The 22,766-nt window shown below is 36.3% G+C and overlaps 1 protein-coding gene across 19 annotated transcripts in view; it reads left to right on the top strand.

The window, feature by feature from the left end:
• The window catches only part of DST (dystonin), a 506,627-nt gene that overhangs the window by 399,543 nt on the left and 84,318 nt on the right, over positions 1–22,766 (top strand). For all 19 annotated transcript variants that reach the window (XM_033217522.1, XM_033217521.1, XM_033217502.1 and 16 more), the window contains 6 exons: positions 2,836–2,898; positions 3,492–3,733; positions 4,620–4,749; positions 7,865–8,064; positions 9,526–10,021; positions 11,683–13,154. In XM_033217522.1, the coding sequence (XP_033073413.1) occupies positions 2,836–2,898; positions 3,492–3,733; positions 4,620–4,749; positions 7,865–8,064; positions 9,526–10,021; positions 11,683–13,154 (2,603 nt within the window). The remainder of the gene's footprint in view (positions 1–2,835; positions 2,899–3,491; positions 3,734–4,619; positions 4,750–7,864; positions 8,065–9,525; positions 10,022–11,682; positions 13,155–22,766) is intronic.

Genomic DNA, 22,766 nt, shown 5'->3' with positions numbered 1-22,766 from the left:
TCCTCCTAACTCATTTTAAGAGACCAGCATCATTCTGATAGTAAAACCTGGCAGAGACACAACAAAAACGGAAAATTTCAGGCCAAGATCCCTGGTGAACATCGATGCGAAAATCCTCAATAAAACACTGACAAACTGAATCCAGCGGCACATCAAAAAGCTGATCCACCACAATAAAATGACAAAAACCATGATTATCTCAATAGATGCAGAAAAGGCCTTCGATAAAATTCAACACCCCTTCATGCTAAAAACTCTCTTTAAACTAGGTTTTGATGGAACATATCTCAAAACGGTAAGAGCTATTTGTGACAAACTCACAACCAATATCATACTGAATGGGCAAAAGCTGGAAGCATTCCCTTTGAAAACCGGCACAAGACAAGGATGCCCTCTCTCACCACTCCTATTCAGCATAGTATTGAAAGTTCTGACCAGGGCAGTCAGGCAAGAGAAAGTAATAAAGGATATTCAAATAGAAAGAGAGGAAGTTAAATTGTCTTTGTTTGCAGATGACATGATTATATATTTAGAAAACCCCATCGTCTCAGCCCAAAATCTCCTTAAGCTGATAAGCAACTTCAGCAAAGTCTCAGGATACAAAGTCAGTGTGCAAAAATCACAGGCATTCCTATACACCAATAATAGACAAACAGCCAAATAATGAGTGAACTCCCGTTCACAATTGCTACAAACAGAATAAAATACCTAGGAATCCAACTTACAAGGGATGTGAAGGAACTCTTCAAGGAGAACTACAAACCACTGCTCAAGGAAATAAGAGAGGATACAAACAAATGGAAAAACATTCCATGCTCATGGGTAGGAAGAATCAATATCGTGAAAATAGTTATACTGCCCAAAGTAATTTATAGATTAAATGCTATCCCCATCAAGCTACCATTGACTTTCTTCACAGAATTAGAAAAAAACAACTTTAAATTTCATGTGGAACCAAAAAAGACCCCGCATAGCCAAGACAATCCTAAGCAAAAAGAACAAAGCTGTAGGCATCACGCTACCTGACTTCAAACTATATTACAAGGCTACAGTAACCAAAACAGCATGGTACATGTACCAAAATAGACATATAGACCAATGGAACACTACAGAGGCCTCAGAAATAACACCACACATCCACAACCATCTGATCTTTGACAAACCTGACAAACGCAATGGGGGAAGGATTCCCTATGTAATAAATGGTGTTAGGAAAACTGGCTAGCCATATGCAGAAAACTGAAACTGGACCCCTTCCTTACACCTTATAAAAAAACTAACTCAAGATGGATTAAAGACTTAAACATAAGACCTAAAACCATAAAAATCCTAGAAGAAAACCTAGGCAATACCATTCAAGACATAGGCATGGACAAAGACTTCATAACTAAAACACCAAAAGCAATGGCAACAAAAGCCAAAATTGACAAATGTGATCTAATTAAACTAAAGAGCTTCTGCACAGCATAAGAAACTATCATCAGAGTGAACAGGCCACCAACAGAATGGGAAAAAAATTTTGCAACCTATCCACTTGACAAAGGGCTAATATCCAGAATCTACAAGGAACTTAAACAAATTTACAAGAAAAAAACAACCCCATCAAAAAGTGGGCAAAGGATATGAAGAGACACTTCTCAAAAGAAGACATTTATGCGGTCAACAAATATATGAAAAAAAGCTCATCATCACTGGTCATTAGAGAAATGCAAATTAAAACTACAATGAGGTACCATCTCACGCTAGTTAGAATGGCAATCATTAAAAAGTCAGGAAACAACAGGTCCTGTAGAGAATGTGGACAAATAGGAACACTTTTACACTCTTGGTGGAGTGTAACTTAACCATTATGGAAGACAGTGTGACAGTTCCTCAAGGATCTAGAACCAGAAATACCATTTGACCCAGCAATCCTGTTACTGGGTATATACCCAAAGGATTGTAAATCATTCTACTATAAAGACACATGCACATGTATGTTTATTGCAGCACTATTCACAATAGCAAAGACTTAGAACCCACCCAAAAGCCCATCAATGAAAGACTGGATAAAGAAAATGTGGCACATATACATTATGGAATACTATGCAGCCATAAAAAAAATGATAGTTCATGTCCTTTCCCAGGATATGGATGAAGCTGGAAACCATTCTCAGCAAACTAACAGAGGAACACAAAACCAAACACCGCATGTTCTCACTTATAAGTGGGAGTTGAACAATGATAACTCAGGGACACAGGGATGGGAGCATCATACACCAGGGCCTGTTGGAGGGTGGGCAGGCTGGTGGGCGATAGCATTAGGAGAAATAATGTAGATAACAGGTTGATCGGTGCAGCAAACCTCCATGGCACGTGTATACCTATGTAACAAATCTGCACATTCTGCACATGTATCCCAGAACTTAAAATATAATAAAATAAATAAATAAAAATAAATATAAATTTTAAAAAAACACTAAGCTTCCACTTATTGCTCTAAAATGCAATTTAATAAATATGACTCTTCCTAGAATAGAGGAATTTATGATAAAGCGATTTCATCACAAAAATGTTTATGAATTAATATTTAATGATTAATATAAACATACTGAAATGGTAGTGTTTAAGACAATATTTTAAGAATAAATTTTACATAAAAGAGAGGATATTGTTTGATATTTAAATTTTGGACATTCATTTGATTTTGAAGTTGAGTCAGTATTTTATGTTTTCAAATAGTAGTAACATTTTAAAGTGATTACTGTTGATGGGGTTTAATTTAATGCCATCTACTGTTAATGTATATAAATGCTATGAAACTCTGTGATTATTTTAGTGTTAATATTTTTGCAGGTGGAGCAATATTAAATGGTGAAGGAACAGCCACAAATACTGAGGAATTTTGGGCAAATAAAGGTGAATATTAATTTTAATTTGTTATTGATTAATGTATTTTGGTATTTTTTTAATGAGAGAAAATCTTAGAGGCAAACAGTAGTTATATTGAAATTTCAAGCCTGAATTACAATGGTATTTGATCTAATAGTCACAATCTCCATAAATACTATATTTATATAACATTTTATGCAGTTTTGTGTATCTGAAATGAATAAAATCAAGTTGTTCAGTTTGACTCTTGGTTTTGTTGCTTGCTTTTTGGTTAATTTGAGATATTTTGTCACATGGGATAACATTATTTGACCTGATTTATTGAATTTGGTGTTTGAGATATTGCTAAGTAACATTTTGTGGTTTGTGTTTTTTATTACATTTAAAATATCTTTTTTATTTTACTTGTATTATGCAATTTTCTTGAATTATTTGTGATTAAATAGCATTATAAGATGATCCAACTTTTTATTTCTAAAATATTTATGACTTTATCATACTAGGCTTAATAGTGACAAACTAGACGTTATAAAATATCATGTAAAAAAAACTTTTATTTCTAGACCTCTGCTCCGAATGTCCTGAAAATATGTCAATATAGTTGTTTTTCTTACTCCTAGGTTTAACATCCATTAAAAAGGACATGACTGACATAAGTCATGATTATGAAGATCTTGGCCTCTTACTCAAGGACAAAATAGCAGAACTGAACACTAAACTCTCCAAATTGCAAAAGGCTCAGGAAGAATCAAGTGCAATGATGCAGTGGTTACAGAAAATGAACAAAACTGCAACGAAATGGCATCAGACACCTGCACCTACAGATACTGAAGCTGTGAAGACTCAAGTTGAGCAGAATAAGGTATATTCTGTGGGTGCACCTATGGAAGACATGAAAGAGAATGGATTAGCAGTTGGAACGGAGCTCTGGTAGTCAGAAGCTCTGTTCTGTTTTCTAGCTCTATAAACTTTAGCACATAATTTGACAGTTTTGTTTAATGTGCCTTTCTGTAGAGACTGATAATAATAGTTACTGTTTTAAAATTTTGGGCACAGCCACGTTATAGATTAGCAAACTATTTGGTGTAAGCTACTTTGCCACCTTTAAATCAGTGTAAGCCTGGGATGTTAACCAGTCAGCTATTAGAAAAGATTTATTTAAGGGCTAAATGTATGAGGGATCCATTCTCTGTAGTATAAAAATAGGGTAGCTAATGCCTTCCTTTTCTTTAATAGAGAGTATTTCTTTCTACAGCTGCCAAGGTTGGGAAAATGGCTTTATATAATGGTGGCAATGATGGCAAAATTTCTACAAATTAACAACCTATATCTGAATTCTATAATGTGTTGACCAAAAAAAGTGCTTATTCACATGTAGATTCTCCACTTCTGGCAGCCTTTATTAAGACTGACTTTCTTACTTATTAAAATTTACTGATGTCATCTTTCTTTATTCCAGAGTGGCTTGTTTGAAAATATGAAATTCTTTCTCACTAATGGGGACAAGAGTCATTATCTCCATAGTCATAGTGTTCCTCTGTGGGGATTCCTTTATCACACAGTTGAACATGAGCTAAGAAGAGGAAAGGAAAATAATTAATTGCAAAATCCAGGCTCTCACCCACCACAGCATTTAACAGTAGATTTTTTCCTCTTTTGGTCATTCTAGAGAAAAAAAATCCTCTATCATTAATTGTATTTTTGTCTTTTGCTGTTCACATAGTTTATTATTATTTTTCCCTTGTTAGTCATTTGAGGCAGAACTGAAGCAGAATGTAAACAAAGTACAGGAGTTGAAAGACAAGTTGACAGAGCTGTTGGAGGAGAACCCAGATACTCCTGAGGCCCCCAAATGGAAACAGATGTTGACAGAAATAGGTATGTTGCGTTACTTAGATGAACGCCTGTGAAGAAAAGTGCAATCATTTTTCATGTTAATCATAATCTTTATCAGAAAACATTCAACAGAGTCACTTATTTTTGGATTTGCTTTAATGTTTCAGAATCAATTTTTGCATAAAGTATCATTTCAAATTATATTGTGCAGAAAATTGGCATATCTTATGTTTTTTATGGTAAACACAGTAATTAAATTTATTTATTTATTTATTTATTTTTTTTTTGAGACGGAGTCTTGCTCTGTCGCCCAGGCTGGAGTGCAGTGGCCGGATCTCAGCTCACTGCAAGCTCCGCCTCCCGAGTTCCCGCCATTCTCCTGCCTCAGCCTCCCCAGTAGCTGGGACTACAGGCGCCCGCCACCTCGCCTGGCTAGTTTTTTGTATTTTTTAGTAGAGACGGGGTTTCACCATGTTAGCCAGGATGGTCTCGATCTCCTGACCTCGTGATCCGCCCGTCTCGGCCTCCCAAAGTGCTGGGATTAAAGGCTTGAGCCACCGCGCCCGGCCTAAATTTATTTTTATGAAGAATGTAGATACTAGTTAATGAAGTGCTGTGCATTGAGTACCTGTTGTCATTAATGTTTCTTTACTTTTTACTAGCTTTTGGTGCTTTATTATGCTTTATATATTTTCAAGCTGTATTATATTTTAAATATTTCTTTCATTCATCTGGAAAAGGTGTGCTCCCTTCTCCTTCATGCAGTTACTTCTGGGACCCCTCCTGCTCCATGCTTTTTGCTCTTCTGCTCTTCCCCAATTTTTTATCCAAAATTATCCTCCTACCCACATTCTGTCCTTGTGTAAACAGAGGAGTATACACTGCTCCTCAGAGGTACAGAATTTTCTTTATAAGCCCTATTGTCTTACCAATTTTTATTACTATCATGATGTAGAAAATGAGTGTAAAGGGGGTAGAAAAAAAAGAAAATGAGTATAAGAGAACGGTAATAATTTTCCCCACTTCATAGTTTCATTTGGAGAACCCAATAAGTTAAGTTGTATGTGCCTCAAACAAATAGTACCTGGCACATATTAAGTGCTATGTAAGTATATACTATGATTATAATAATTATTTTACTTTCAATTGTTCCATTACTAAATATTGTCCTTCCTTTAGAGTCCGGTGTGCTATGATAAATGTAGAAATCTCTAAGTATATTTTAGTTTGATAAAGGTTACCCTAAGGGATCTTCATGTTCAGAGATATATTTAATCCAACTTTAGAGATTCCTATCAAGTTGTAATTAATTTGCCCCTAATTCAGTGGCTGTCTTCTAGGATCTCAGAATTACTTGGGGAGAGTATTAGCAAACCCAAGTAATATCATGTAAAAAAACTATTTTAGAATAGGAATGGGAATGAGGAATATGTAGTTCAGAAAACCTTCTTGATGAGCTTTTATATTTTTCCTTCCTGATTTATTGTTTTAATGGCATTATTTTGTTGTGAGATTGTGTTTGACCAGAAAATGTCATATGGAATGATGTTATTAGATAAGGTTTCAGTGATTGTGTTCTATTAAAGTCATCCCTTTAGTGTGTTATGCTAAATGAAAAATCTCTCAAATCAATTGATCACACTATCAGTGAATATTTATTGAGTGACTGTGTTGAAGTGCTGGAAGAAGTGCTCTGATCAGTAACCCTTGACTACAGGGAGCATACTGTCTTGCGGATGGAGAGAACAGAAAAGGCTTCCTAGCAAGGGTAAATCCAATGGAATGTAAAGGAAGGATAGGGTTGGGATGTATGGGGAGGAGGTATAGAATCTCAGGTACAGGACCTGTGTGAGCAGAAGCCTGTTTGGATTACAAGGGTGAAATCATCAGGGCTAGATTAGAGGATCATCTCAGAGTACAAACCTTCAGAGATTGTGGGAGGCCTCGAATGTCAGGCAAAGGTCTTCAGATTTTATTGTCTAGGTAACAAGGAGTTAGTTGTTGAAGGATTTGAGCAGGGAAGTGACAGTTTTAAAAGTGACATTGTTTAGGGAAATGGTATTAGAAACAAGTGGCTTGCAGTTGAGAAACACTAATAGCAGGGATACTAGTTAGAAGACTGCTAGACTAGGTCATTACTTCTCCAATGTGCTCCTGGGATCAGCAGCAACAGCATCACCTGGGAATTATTTAGAAGTGCAGAATTTCAGATACTACTCCAGACCTACTGAATCAAAAACTCAAGGTAGAGCCTGGAAATCTGTGTTAAAAATGCCTCCAGGTGATTCTTAATGCAGCTCAAGTGTGAGAACTACTGGTCTAGGTAAAACATGATGCTGTTAGCTCATCACCTGGATGGATTGTGTTAAATTATCACATGCACTCTAAAAATACATATCTATTATATATCAATTTTAAAAATACAAATAATTAAAAAAAACATATGATGAAGGCCAAAATGGAGTTATGGCATTGAGAATGTAAAGGAGGGCTTTAAGGTTTTATGATCAAGGGTATAATAGAGTTAGGAAGCTCATAAAAGCATTTACTGAATTATTGCATCTTTATGACATGGGAGAAGACATAACCTTTGAAAGACATCTAAAAGTCATACAAGTCCACCAGTTTTGAGAAGAATATAATGAGTTTTATTTTTTAATGTTGAGTTTAATTGGTGAGACTTCCTACTGGAACTTTCCAGCAGCTGGTTGTTAATGTGTAATTTGAATGGGAAAGAATAATTGGGGATAGATATACAAATGTGGGAGCAATTTGCCTAGAATGGATAAGTGAAGATTTTATATTAAGAGGATTATTGTTCATTGTTTTAGTAAGTCATAGTTTAATAAACACACTCTATAGGACTTATAGAAGGAACGAGAGATCTTAGAATCCTGTCTGCTTTAATGAATATTCCATATTCTACAATATCTTCTAAAATCATATTCACAATTTTTTTCCCTATACTTCAGTTGACATACAATCATCAGACCTATAAAATCTTAGGTTAGTCCTTTAAGTAACTATGTAACAAGAGTCGTAAAAATGGGATCATAGCCATTATATATCATTTTGAATCATATCATACAGTCCTCATAGACATAGTCACGTTAAATGCAAAAAAAATCAAACACCAGTTTCATTTTTTTTCTTTTAGATTCTAAGTGGCAAGAACTCAATCAGTTAACAATTGATAGACAACAAAAACTGGAAGAATCCTCCAATAATCTAACCCAGTTCCAGACTCTAGAGGCCCAACTGAAACAGTGGCTTGTGGAAAAAGAACTTATGGTCAGTGTTCTTGGGCCCTTGTCAATTGACCCAAATATGCTAAACACACAAAGGCAGCAGGTGCAGGTGAGTGTTACCTAATAACCTGTCTCTCATGCACAGCAATTTGAGTTACTGAGACCAATGTTTTCATTATAAATATATTAACTTTGGTCAGTAGGTGTTTTATTTAACTGCTTTGAAGTATATGTGTAACGTTTCAGATGCCCATAAGATACTGTCCTGATGTTAAGGGGAATCCCCCAGAGAACTAAAGCTATGAGGCATCTTACATGGGCCAAGTCTCCTGATTATTTCAGTCATATTGTGGGTGGTACAGATCCTGTTAAAAGGGCCTTCTTTGAAGTATTAATGCAATTAAGTAATATCTTTATGAGAGGCTAGTATATACTTTTTACTGTTCAGAAACTACTCCTTTGAGGTTTTATTTATTTTGATGATGGTAGTAGATCATGAAACTTGTAAAACTCATGCAGTTGAGTTCTGATGGGGGACAGAGAGAACAAGAAGAGGACAAAGAAGAAGGGAAGCAGAGAGGGAACCCTGAAACCCAGGGTGTTAGTTAGATTAGTCTAGTTACAAAGCAGATAAATCCACAAGGGAAAAAATATCCAAAAGAAGAGTTTTATTTTTTAATGTTTAATGTTTTTATAGTCAGGCGTAATAGCAGAAGTTCAGTGGTGGTTTCAGTTAGTTTTTTTAATGTATGAGTACTGGCTTTAGAGCAGGGAGGCTGTTTTATAAGCTGAAAATTCAAGTAAGTTTTGGTAAAAGTCAGATGTTTGAGTTCATATCTGTTCATAATCCAAAGACAATAAAAACAAAAGATAAAAGTAAATATCTGGGGAGAAATAATTACCTTTACTCTTGGTAGTCTCCCAGAGATACACAGATAAATAAAATATAGATAAAAGTATAAAAGATAGATAAAATATGATACTAAAAGAATGAAATTTTTTGGATCATTCATTTTATGAGTCAGGTTGAGTCTGTACATTCTGAGCAGCATGATTTGTTGGCTAAAACCTTTATAATAAAGACTATAAACATCAATAAATTTTATGTTACAAAAACCTTTGTAAATCAGTGTATCATGAGTTAATATATTCTAACACCTTTATCACTGTGCATTTTCTTTAATACAAAATTCCATAGGGTATTCCAAAAATCCTACAAAGACAAAAATGTGAATGTGTAAAAACAAATTTGGTGTAAGTGCAGTGTGAACTTGTCTAACAGCAGTGTTTCTCTTTTTATATGAAAATTCACACATGAATTTTTGTTCGTTTTGTCCAGGTTTTTCCTTTAGGGGGATGGGATTAGTCTAGACAGGATATCTGTGTGAAGCACCATAGCTTTTTGGATTTAAGATAATTGTACTGCCCTTTAAGTAAAAAGTAGGAAAGTAATAACTAAAAAACAGAAACTAGAGAAATAATTACCATTTCTGTCTGTTTGGACACCAAATCTGTGTTTTCTACAATCAATCATATAATAACTTGTGTTTATTTACCCTTATTACCTTAGATTCTGCTGCAAGAATTCGCCACTCGGAAACCTCAATATGAACAGCTCACAGCTGCTGGTCAGGGCATTCTGAGCAGACCTGGAGAAGACCCTTCTTTACATGGGATTGTGAAAGAGCAACTGGCAGCTGTGACCCAAAAATGGGATAGCCTAACAGGGCAACTGAGTGACAGATGTGACTGGATTGACCAAGCCATTGTTAAAAGCACACAGTATCAAAGCCTGCTGAGAAGCCTTTCTGATAAACTGAGTGACTTGGATAATAAACTCAGCAGCAGTCTGGCTGTGAGCACTCACCCTGACGCTGTGAACCAACAGCTGGAAACAGCCCAAAAAATGAAGCAGGAAATACAGCAGGAAAAGAAGCAGATAAAAGTGGCCCAGGCACTCTGTGAGGATTTGTCAGCACTGGTTAAAGAAGAGTACTTGAAAGCAGAACTTAGTAGGCAGCTAGAAGGCATCTTAAAATCATTTAAGGATATTGAACAGAAAGCAGGTTTGTCTACTTTTAATACATGTATTTCCTGGTCAGAAATAGATGTCATATATTGCTTATTTCCAAGATGTTGCCAATAATCCAGGACCCCAAAGAGACTCTGCCCCACTGTTAACATCAGTGAAGGGGAGGATGAATACAGGAGCTCAGAGAGTAGTTTTGTATCCATAGGCATATGTAATGTTAGGGTCATTCTACACATATAATCTGTTGGCAAAATTGACTTCCTGAAAGCCTATTAAAATCTCAGGTACCCCAAACTGGTTTTTAAAAGATGTAAATGTTTTTTGCTGTATGACAGTCTTATTTTGCCAGAAAAAAAACATGAATAGTTAGTAAAAGGCTTTGCATTATCTTGTCATCTGCTGTTACTTTATCTATTCGGTCATAGAAAACTTTTCTAGAGAAATGTGTGCAAGAGAGGCATTTGTCACTATTTTCCTCTCTCACTGGGGCTATAATTCTGTGGCAGATGTGTTGATATTTGTCAGAAGTAGCAGTGAGTTATTAGAATTCAGAAAGCCCTGATGAAGAAAGGCACATTTTGTTAAGTTTGTTCTGTTTGAAAAGTTTCTAGTTTTTTGCACCTAGTAAATACTCAAGTTATGCTTTTTAATTGGTTGGATTTACTGATCACAGCAACTGTTTCAGACTTATTCCTTTGTTTGACATGATATTAACAATAGTAAATATCAGCTATTATCATTATTATTCTTAATGGTACGAACACTTTTATGTGATAGGTATTAAACTAAGAACTTTACATGTACTATAATCTGTACAGCACCTACCATTAATATTGTCAATTCACAGTGGTAGAAATTAGGCTTAGAGGTTTAATCATTTGCCTGGGGTCTTCCAACTCTGAAGAGGTTAAACCAAGATACAAACTCATGTAGTTTTTATGTGTTACATTATGTTGCCTCCGTAATATGTAAAAGTCATAGACATGGCCAGGCGCAGTGGCTCACACCTGTAATCCCAGCACTTTGGGAGGCCGAGGCGGGTGGATCACAAGGTCAGGAGATCGAGACCATCCCAGCTAACACAGTGAAAACCCATCTCTACTAAAAATACAAAAAGTTAGCCAGGCGTGGTGGCAGGCGTGTAGTCCCAGCTACTCGGGAGGCTGAGGCAGGAGAATGGCGTGAACCCAGGAAGCGGAGCTTGCAGTGAGCCAAGATCGCACCACTACACTCCAGCCTGGGCGACAGAGTAAGCCTCTGCCTCAAAAAAAAAAAAAAAAAAAAAAGTCATAGATGTGAAAAAGTCTTATTTGATAAGAGATGGATTATTTTTCAACATAATTGAGAACTTGGCCATCATCGCTTCTCCATACTAGAATAGAGAAGACACCAGCACAGCAGATGATGTATGGCGTGGCCACTCCCTGCACCTTGACACATTTTTACTTATTTCCTTATTCTTTGTTTCCCCCTCTCATCTGTCTCCTGCATCTTTTCTTGATTGTGTATTTTCTTGTGCCTACCTCTTACCTCTTTTCCCCTTTGTCAATGTCTTAAGTTCACTTGTAGTTCTTATAGTCAATGCTAAAAGCCCTTGCTTTTCTACAATTCTATATATTCAGAGATTTTTATTTTGGCTTTTCATAGATTAACATTTTGATGTAAAATAAACATATCTTGTAATTTTATTTCTAGAGAGTCATGTCCAGCACCTTCAGTCAGCCTGTGCAAGCTCTCATCAATTTCAGCAAATGTCTAGAGATTTTCAGGCTTGGCTAGATACAAAGAAAGAAGAGCAAAACAAGTCTCATCCAATATCCGCCAAACTCAATGTCTTGGAGTCATTAATTAAAGATCATAAAGACTTTAGTAAAACTTTGACTGCTCAGTCTCATATTTATGAAAAAACTATTGCAGAAGGTGAAAATCTGTTATTAAAAACCCAAGGGTCTGAGAAGGCAGCCTTACAGTTACAGCTTAATACAATTAAAACCAATTGGGATACATTTAATAAGGAGGTGAAAGAAAGAGAAAACAAGTTAAAAGATTCGTTGGAAAAAGCCCTTAAGTATAAAGAGCAAGTAGAGACTCTCTGGCCGTGGATAGACAAATGCCAAAACAACCTGGAGGAAATAAAATTTTGCTTGGATCCTGCTGAAGGAGAGAATTCTATTGCCAAGTTAAAGTCTCTGCAGAAGGAAATGGACCAACACTTTGGTATGGTAGAATTACTGAACAACACAGCCAATAGCTTGCTCAGTGTCTGTGAGATAGATAAAGAAGTTGTTACAGATGAGAATAAGTCACTGATCCAGAAGGTGGACATGGTCACTGAACAACTTCACAGTAAGAAATTCTCTCTAGAGAACATGGCTCAGAAGTTTAAAGAATTTCAAGAAGTTTCCAAAGAATCTAAAAGGCAGCTTCACTGTGCAAAGGAGCAGCTAGATATCCATGATTCCCTGGGACCCCAGGCTTACAGTAACAAATACCTGACCATGTTGCAGACTCAGCAGAAATCACTTCAGGCCTTGAAGCATCAGGTAGATTTGGCTAAAAGACTTGCACAGGACCTTGTGGTAGAGGCCTCAGACTCAAAGGGAACCTCTGATGTTTTATTACAAGCGGAAACCCTAGCTCAAGAGCATAGTGCACTAAGTCAGCAGGTTGATGAAAAGTGTTCTTTCTTAGAAACCAAGCTTCAGGGCATTGGGCATTTCCAGAATACCATTCGAGAAATGTTTTCTCAGTTTGCAGAGTTTGATGATGAACTGGATAGCATGGCTCCAGTGGGGAGAGATGCAGAAACATTGCAAAAGCAAAAGGAAACTATTAAAGCCTTTCTAAAGAAACTAGGAGCCCTCATAGCAAGCAACGACAATGCCAATAAAACCTGCAAGATGATGTTAGCCACAGAAGAAACCTCTCCTGACCTTGTTGGAATCAAAAGGGACTTGGAGGCCTTAAGCAAACAATGCAACAAGTTACTGGACCGAGCCCAAGCCAGAGAAGAGCAGGTTGAAGGAACAATTAAGCGTCTTGAAGAATTTTACAGCAAATTGAAAGAATTCTCTACTCTGCTCCAGAAAGCCGAAGAACATGAAGAGTCGCAAGGCCCTGTTGGTATGGAAACGGAGACAATTAGTCAGCAGCTTGAGGTGTTCAAGGTAGGAAACTGTCACTTTTTACGAAGTGTTTTTATTGTAAATGAAGTTTCTAATTTGTATAGAAAGGAGATTGCCTATTTCGTAGAACCTTCTAATAATGATTGTCATACAATATTTGAGCCGGAATGAGCATATATGGAAGTAACACCCAGACAAGTGGGGCAGTTGCAAGGCTACTGGTGATATGGGACTTTGTGGAATAAGGCCTGAGATAAAATCAGATCAAAGGGTGCTTGGCAAAGTTCCAGGCAAGCTAGAAACTGACATCATAGGGTCCATTTCTGAAGTCATTCACAATTGCCATCCGTGGTGACTGGGGCTGTGGTTTGAACTCTATTGCAGATGTTTATCTCCCAGCATTTTCTTCAATGGTGAATTACCGTCTTTTCTGCCCTTTCTTTTTATAACTGTCTTCTCATCCTTCTTAATTTAATTTCTTCCACAGACATTTTTCTTCTAAAAGCTCATATTTTTAAAGGCAATATGGAGTTCTATGTTGTAATCTGTTTCATTAAACAAAGATCTTAGGCTCATGCCCCAGAGGATTAGAGGTGAATTTTTTTTATTGCATGATATAAGCTCCTCAGTGCCAAGAAATAACTGCCACTCAACAGTGATCAGTGACACTTAATGAATGAAACATTTAATAAAAATGGTGGGCCAGTTTCCATGACATTGGATTTGTCCTTATTTATGATAGTGAGAACAGAAGTCACATCTGTATAGGGGACAAAGATAGGTTCATCCCTGGAAACAAAGGGTCCTAAATAGCAAGCGATTTTCTATATGCGGTTGATATAAACCTTTAAGGTTTCACAGCTCCTGTTATATTTATAAGATGTGTTTTACTGGCAAAGATATATTGCACCATTAGTGCATAAAGAATAAACTAAGACCAAATAACAGTTTATAAAACCATAAATTATTTTCTTTGAGAAATGAATATGAATCAAGTGGACTTCCAAATTCTATGCAGTTATATTTGACATACTCTTTCATTTGCTTGTCTTTGATAACATTATTTAGATGACTCATTCTTGAAAAATACCTTTTTTTTCTTTATATTGTTATTACTATTATGATTATTTGCAGTTTATTAAACGCCTTTGAAGCCTAGTTCCTTCAGGGCTCACAAGTCTGTGATTCTGTATTTAGTTCTTGATTCTTGAAGGTGAAAGAAACATTCTTATTGTTGACTTGACCTCCTTCATTGCTCTGTCAAAATTTTATATTTCTGATTTGCAAAATAAAGATTTCATATGAGAGAATCCTCTATTAGAAAAGCATAGTTCTGTGGCAATTGCTTCATCAAAGACTGGGAGAGATCTTGGGAGCAACTCTTCCTTTGTCAGTAAGTTTGGAATTCTCTGTAGAACCCTGTCAGCACCTTAAAGATTAAATGACAGTAATCAAGCAGTGTTTATACTAATGAAATTTAACCACATTAAGTGGTTAAATTGTGAAACATGATTTCTTTCGGTTTCCTGTGCATTTGTTTAGAAAAAAAAGACCTTCATTTCTCTTTGCTGCTTCTAACTACTTGTAAGACAATGAACAAAAGTAATAGTACTGGTGCTGCTACTTGTGGGTGCCTCCCCTTTGGTCTTCCCAAGTACAGTGAAAAATGTGGCTCTTCATGTGGAGAATTGAAAGTAAGAAAAAGCAAGAGATAGGAGGAGCTTTCTCACCATTGCACTGAAAGTGTTTTGCAAACTGAAAACCCCAAACATTACCATTAATAGCTACAATGATTGTCTTATTTGATTGTGAAGAAATACAGAGTGATAATTTCTCCTAAAATAAACCATTTAGCATGCTGTGTTTGTTTGCTTTCAGATTATTTGGAAAGAGTTGATTGATTTTATTGAAATTCAGCAATAAAGAACATCATGGCATACTTTCAGTATCTTGAAACCCAGTGACTTAAAAAAAAAATTTTCAAGTAGACAAATACTCTGCATTTAGTATATTCCAGTGCCATAGGTTAAAAAGGACAAGAATATGATTATGGTAGCTCACACAACCACTAATTCCATTTATCTGTGTATGTGTGTGTGTATTCTTTAAAAATAGTAATTACAATAATCAATAAATTAATTTATTATGGGCTTACTATGTGTCAAGCCCTACTTTAATTTGTCTTTAATCCTGTTAACAGTCATGAGAGGTAGATGCTGTTACTATTCTCCATCTTATTATAAAGAAGCCTAGGCCCAAGGAGGTTAAGTGACGTGTCCAAGGTCACACAGATGGTGTCAGAACCTGATTCTTTTGATGAAAATGATGCAATGTTTTGTGTAAACTTTATTTGTCACCCATGTTTCACATCTAGTATTTTCTCTGGGGAATTTTCTTATCATCTTTGCTGTAGCCTAATTTAGACAGCCTGAATAGCCAGCCATTGTTCATTTTAATCCAAAATACCAAGAACACCCACTTAAGGAACATGTTCTATAAAACTAGCTGCTATGAGAAATGTGAGATAAACATGTAAAACAGTCTTAGAAACTGATGTTATGTAGGTGCTGTGATATGATAAGGGTGATGATGATAATGATGATGTTGATGGTAGTGGTTCCAGTGATCACCACTACTGCTGCTACTGAGATGGAGCCAAACATTTCATTGTTTTAGTGATTCTTTCTTGGTTAAAGTAGTAAATTGACTTGTTTACAGTTCAGTACTTAATTTAGTTTCTGTTGGGCCTTAGACTTTTGTTAAACATTAGTTTTAACATAATTTTTAGAAAGTTTTTAAAATTTTTTAAATGGAATGATTTGTATTGAGTGAAAGCTACTTATAATTCCTAAAAGTAAAACAGAAAAGAAGTGAAGGACTGAGTCTGTCCTCCTTATTGACTTTGAAATACAATCTAGTTTGACATTAATCTATCTGGTAGCTTTAGTTTAACCTAACGTCACAGATAAAATCCTATAATAGTTTTTCTTAATGCAAAATAAACTGCCTTCTGAGCAGAACTGAGAATAAAAGCTATTACCCAGTCACTCAGCAGGGGGTGCCTTGTATTCACTGGGCCCATAATAGAGGATTTAAAGCAGGTTTGATAGACTTCCCCGATTCTGTTTTTCTTTCTATAATTTAAGAAATAGCTGTTAATAGTTACTTGAGATTTTCTTATAAAGACAAGGACAAAATTCATTCATTCATGTTTAAGATACCAACCCAAACATAATACTTAAAGCAAATGCTATTCTAAACTAAATGTCCTAACTCACTCAGTGAAAACTATTCTGAGATTTTGAAAATAGATTGGTGTTATCTTTTATGTTAGTTAGCTTGACGTTTTAAAACTATTTAGATTGTATATAAGGGCTGTTGTTCATAAGTTTTTCTACTTCTAAATACTAGTCATTGGACTAACATATCTGAAGGTTGAGGTGTTTTCTATACTGTTGGTAAGTTAGAGTACCATTTTCCATTGACATTTCTCTATGACAGTTAAATTCTATGCACACTGTTATAAATTGCTGGAATGAATAGCAGAGCGATTCTGTTTGTCTCCAGGCAAGAAGAAAGAAATCCCTTTGGTGTTCCCTCTATCCCTACCTCCTATCTGAAGACTCCTAGCTCAAGATTATCTTCAAATCTAAACCACATTATTAAGTAACAATATTTCCACATTATTATTTATCAAAGACATATGTAACTGACTGTATACAAGGAATGCATCCCAGTAATTCCTATTATGTGATGAACAGCCAATCAGGTCTTCTGATCATTATGAAGTAACCATTATCACCATATTGAATGATTTAATTTCAATGAAAATCAAAGAAACTTGATGCTTTAATGAGTCCTAGCTAAATCTGTACCCTTCCCACCTCTGTCTAGGCCAAGCTTGTCCAACTCATGGCCCATTGCCCACCTGTGGCCCAGGATAGTTTTGCATGTGGCCCAACATAAATTCATAAACTTTCTTAAATAACATTATGAGATTTTTTTTTTTTTTTGCCATTTTTTAAGGTTATCAGCTGTCATTACTGTTAGTGTATTTTATGGGTGGCCTAAGACAACTCTTCTTCTTCCAGTGTGGCCCAGAGAAGCCAAAAGATTGGATACCCCGATCTAGACCATTGTGAAAAATGCCTTACCTCAGAACCTGCTTACAGTTTATTTCTGGCCACTCTGTTGCTGTCCCAATTGTAATTAATTTTGTCCCCACAAATGAATACATCTCCAGTAGAAGTCTCTCTGAATACATCTTTTTATTTTCAAATGGACATAGAATTACATGGAGCAGAGGATTTTTAAGTGAAGTTGAAACCAGAGACAAAGAGCAGAACCTATGCCTAATTATACTGTAATAAATTTTGTTTGGTCCAGGTGAAGGCATTGTTTAACCCAGGCATCATTATTTTAATATTCGGGAAACTAAAATGCCAAGTAGCATGGGGCTAAGGAAGACAGGCAGTTTGAGCACAAATTCTTATTATGGTGTTTATCAAGTGATTCAAAAATAACCTCTGATGTCACCATATTGAAAATCAAACTGTCCAAAAAATGCTTTAATAGTACTTTTAAAGTGTTCATATTGTTATATAGAGGTCACTGACAAATTATTCTCCATTTTTATTAAGAATGGGGAAATGAGATAAAGGTTTTGCAGAAGAGGTTTTTGTTAGGGAAAATTCCTTAATAGATTGGATGTTTGTTAATGAAGCTACTACATTAGCAAAGGGGTTGCCTGTTACCTTCCTCTGGTATTTTTAATGGTGAAAATATTTGTACTATAGACACTGTAACTTGATGCATGACTTTTATAGGAAGGTCACATTATTTAATAAACCTACAGCAAAGTGGCATTTAACAGTTTTAGGAAGAAAGAAGACTGCATATGCTGGTCAAGAGAGAAGCCCTACTGAGGCAGAGACCACACCTAGCTATGAAGAGGTGGAGCTGATCTGCTGTGTAGTATTATTAACACCTCATATTCTTATTCACACAAACTAGGCATAACAGGTGGATGCCTTCTTTTTCACATAATACAAGGAATATACCATACTTCTCAGAAAGGACTGTCAAAAGGGAACTTTGCAACATGGGTTCTCTTTTCAGTTTTGCCGCTAATACTACGACCCTTTATGTCACAGAGCTCCTCTTAACTTTTATTCCTTCATTTAAGATTGAGGAATTAAAGTTGGTTGTTCTGAAGGCAGTTCCAGCCAGAGATTTTATAATGTCGGATTTTTTGGTATTTGTTATTTTGTTTTGCTTTTACCTTGATAAACCTGTTATCACCATTTTAGAGTGATCCAACAAAAGAGCCAAACTGTGGGATCTACTGTCATTGTTATAGGCCCTCCTTTGATAAAAGGAGACCTTTGTAATGTATTTTATTAATATGGAAAGTTGCCTAAAGGTGTGTGCGAGAGAGAGAGAGAGAGAGAGAGAGAGAAGAATTTGCCTTGTTATGAAATTATACACTGGTTTCTTGAAAAGAACATTTGACTGGTAAATGTTTATCTAGGTCTCTAATCATTCATTAATAACTGGAGCTGCTCAAGAACTGGATACAACAAGAAAATGTCTGTGCTCACAGATCCTGTTCTCACATATCTCCAGTTATCTTCATTTCAAGCTTTGTTTCTTTTGTCAGTATTTTAATATGAAAAGTATTTCCAGATTTTGTTTGGTTTTTGTTGCTCTGAAGAAAATTGAATAGGGCCATTAACATGTTAGTTGCTTCTGCGTGCTAGATAGCTTTTCTTTAAATGAACTTTTTGACTATATATATATATATATATAAATAAAATATGTGAAATATGTATATATTTCAATTAATAAGATTTATATATAGAATCATCTTCTGTTACATAGAATTTTTTTTCACTGTTACCAGAAAACCTCATTGAAGATATGGGAAAGGCATCGTCTTAGTATTGTCGTAACTTAAGGAAGAACGGCAAGTGCTCATTAAAGATATTAACTAAGGTTCACATCAAGATAAACTCCTGTCAAGATCAGTCCGTGAACTCTTGTTTTTAAATTGGTTTACTTTAGGGTCAGAACATTCTACTTTCCTCTAAATATAAACTATATTCCCAGGAAATAAGTAGTTATTGCATATTCATATGATGTATATCTTTGGAAACCTTTAGCCATTTATGTGAAGAAATTTAATAGTTTGAAAACTCAAAATATAGTATGCTTTCAGTTTTCATTAGCTAATGGCATATTTGTTTTAGAAAGAACAATTGTTGCTCTTACTGCCTGTTTTTTGTACTTGCAGCACAAAACGCATATCCCTTGTTTGACTTCTAATCCTAATTTCAAGAGCTATCAGGCCAAGAGTTATTTCATGGATAATAGTGCGTTTACTTACATAGATATTTGTCACTGACTGTGCATTGAACTTAATACCTCCAATCCTTCAAGCCTAAAACCTCCATGTTTCGGCTGATAAAATTGCTCTTTTCTATGAGTAAATAATATATAAATAATAATAAATGTGAATGATAAAACTTTTCCATGATGTACATTGTTGCACTTAGTGGGAAGATTGTTCAGGGACTTTCCTTTTAAAAGATTTAATTAAACTTTAGGAATATAAAATGAGAAAATGTTACTGTTTTGCTTATAATTCAGTTAGTGGTGTGTACTTTTCTGAAATCATCTGCTTTAGTAGATAGTTTAGCTGGATTATATCTAGTAGGCTACATAAAGTAAGTAAAGCTGCAGTTTGAAAACAGCATTATGATTTCTGTATTATGAAATAATAGTGTTTGCTATTTTTCAGGAAAGCTTTACTTACCTTATTATGTATTTCTCTCATTATGAAAATGTGAGGGGGCTGGGCACAGTGGCTCATGCCTGTAATCCCAGCACTTTGGGAGACCAAGGCAGGAGGACTGCTTGAGCCCAGCTGTTCAGGACAATCCTGGGCAACAGAGTGAGACCCCATCTCCACAAAAAAAATTTTTTAATTAGCCAGGTGTAGTGGTGCACACCTGTACCTGGGAGGCTGAGACAGGAGGATCACGTGAGCCCAAGAGGTCAAGGCTGCAGTGAACTATGATCATTCCACTGCATTTCAGCCTGGGCAACAGAGCAAGACCCTGTCTCAGAAAAAAAGAAAATGTGAGGGATCTAGATGTCATGATTAATATTTAACATGGTTTAATATACCTTGATTTTATTAACATTAGAGACTATCACATTTATAGTAGCTGTCTAAACCAAATTTTGGGGGAAAAATAGACCAGTCCGGTTCTGCTCTATATATCAGCTCTTACATGTCATCCAGGTAAGACTTTGGAATGTGATTTCAAGTAACAAAGATATGTGTAAATTATTGTCACAAATTTTAATCAATATAAAAATCAGTTCAATAAAAAAGGAATTTAGTTGTTAAATAAATGGTATATACTTGAACATAATTAACTAGGGAATATTTTCCCATAGCACTGTTTACTTCCAAACTGTGTCATGGCCATTTTCTCATTCACATTCCCACTCTAGTGTAGGTGGTGTAAGGACAGTGGTGGCTATGTCTTCACAACATCATTTTTCCAGTGCTTACCATGTTGTTTGGCAGACAGTGAGCACTATGTTTTTGAATCATTTAATTTATGAATGAATTATCTGTGTAGTTTCAAAATGTACTACCCACCTCAAATGTGAGGTTATGTGTTGCTCCTCTTAGCTTTTCATAAGCCTAGAATAATATTGTGCTTGATTATTCAGAGTTAGAGTCTAAGGTGGACTGAATTAGAGCCATTCTTTATTATGAAACGTTCTGTAAGGATCTTAGAGTGTTTAGAGAAAGGCACTCATACAGATTTCAAAGAAACTTTATTACTCATATTGCCATGAATAAGTAGTTTTCTAGGCTTACATATCAAGAGAGCTGCAGTTGGGAGTAAGACTCTTGGTCTCTACTATTTCCCAGCCTAGTGTCCAGTCCACTGTTCAAGCCTGGTAACTATGAGACCATTTTTCTTTCTCTTATCAGTGCCTTATTACAGCCTGTGTGCCTGACCACCACAGAATCAGGTGCTTGTTGAAATATTTCACGTCTTGAACATGAAAAATTGCCACTGATATTGTGATGTTGATGGATATTTTTAATTCTCTCTTTTTCTTTATAGATAGTCATATTTATAGTCAATGATGGCCACATACTGAGTTGCATCTAATAATCTAATAGTTGTTGAATGGATGAGTTACTGATAGAGATTTCATTATGAAAAGGTTTTTTTTTTTTTAAAGATTAAACTCTTATGTTTATATAATGAATATTGAGATAATGTTTTCTCATTAAAGGCACAAAAATTTCCTCCACATCTTTTCTGTAAAATTAACAAAGAAAGTAGAAAGTCTTTACTAGAACTGCCTTCTTCATTTGGAGTGAGCACAGTTTTGTTCATGTTCAAATGATTATTTTGTGAGACTGAAGAAAGACCACTTCATTTGTAACTCTGATACTCTGATGATGTTTCTTATTTTGTAAAATAGAGAATGTTTAGATTTTATTTAAATAAAACTATTAATTTTCCTACAAAGACTAAGAGTTGGCTTGCTGAATTTATTTGCAAACAGTATTTTTAAAAGAGTGTTCAGTAGATAAAAATCTGTGGAGGTGATTAAAATAAATATCTGGAGTCAGTGAGTACCACTCTTGGGCCTTGTGTTAACCTCAAGAGTACTGTATGGTAATTAGTAACTACTAATATTCATGTCAGCAATGCTGAGAGCCCCTCACTGGTAGGAATACTTTACTCTGGAGAACAGTTAGATTTGAACTTGGGCTTCAAAAAGGAACGGCAAAACACTCTCAACTTCAAAGTGATCTGCACTTTGCATCGCAGATGCTGCTGAAGCATCAGATTCTTCAGTGTAAAAGTGTGGTTTCAACTGAAGGATAGGGACCTATGTAGCCCCCCTTTTCCCATTTAGCATTCAAATGAGTGCGGTCTCCCGACTTTCACAAAATAATTTCTTCGCGGATCTCCCAGTGCCAGGTTCTGCCTCCGCAAGTACTAGGGATCCCTTCCCATTTTGAAGTAGTCGGCCGGGTTTCCGCGGTCTTTGAACCCGAGCTGCCCCTCTCCCCAGTCGCCAGACTCGGCCTGCTTTGCGCTGATGTCACCACAAGCTGTTGCATTGCAGCCTCTCGGCTTCGAGGTACCTCCCACTGAAACCGCTCGCCGACTCCCGGGAAGAAGCGAAGAGTCAGAGGAAAGATGACTGCGAAGTTAAGTCACAGGAGGGCGTAGCACCGAAGTGGTAGAGAGCTGCGGCTCCGGAACGCCCGGCAGGCCCAGGGACGCAGCAGATGGTGTCTGAAGAGAGAGCCAGTTGCTGCAAGAGCCCTGGCTGGAGAGGATGCCTGCCCGGCACCGTGCTGCCCTGAAGAGCCGCGGACAGCGCCGGAGCTCCCTTGCGGAGTTCTCTTTCTCCTGCCTCCACCGCCGCCGTCTCTCTCTAGCCCCAGCTGAAATGAAGGCCACACTGTGGCCACAGAACTTGGTTCAGTTTCAAAAGCTAGTGTAGTCCCTGGGTTTTCTGCTGAATGTGAATTACGCTGCCTGTGCCTTAGAGGAAGCCGCGGAGCTCTTCGTTGCTGCAATTGCCTCAGGTGGAATAAGCCTT

The sequence above is a fragment of the Trachypithecus francoisi genome, unplaced genomic scaffold, assembly GCF_009764315.1.
Source record: "Trachypithecus francoisi isolate TF-2019V2 unplaced genomic scaffold, Tfra_2.0 Lachesis_group10, whole genome shotgun sequence".
Classification (NCBI taxonomy): domain Eukaryota; kingdom Metazoa; phylum Chordata; class Mammalia; order Primates; family Cercopithecidae; genus Trachypithecus; species Trachypithecus francoisi.
This window is presented reverse-complemented; position numbering and strand designations above follow the sequence as displayed.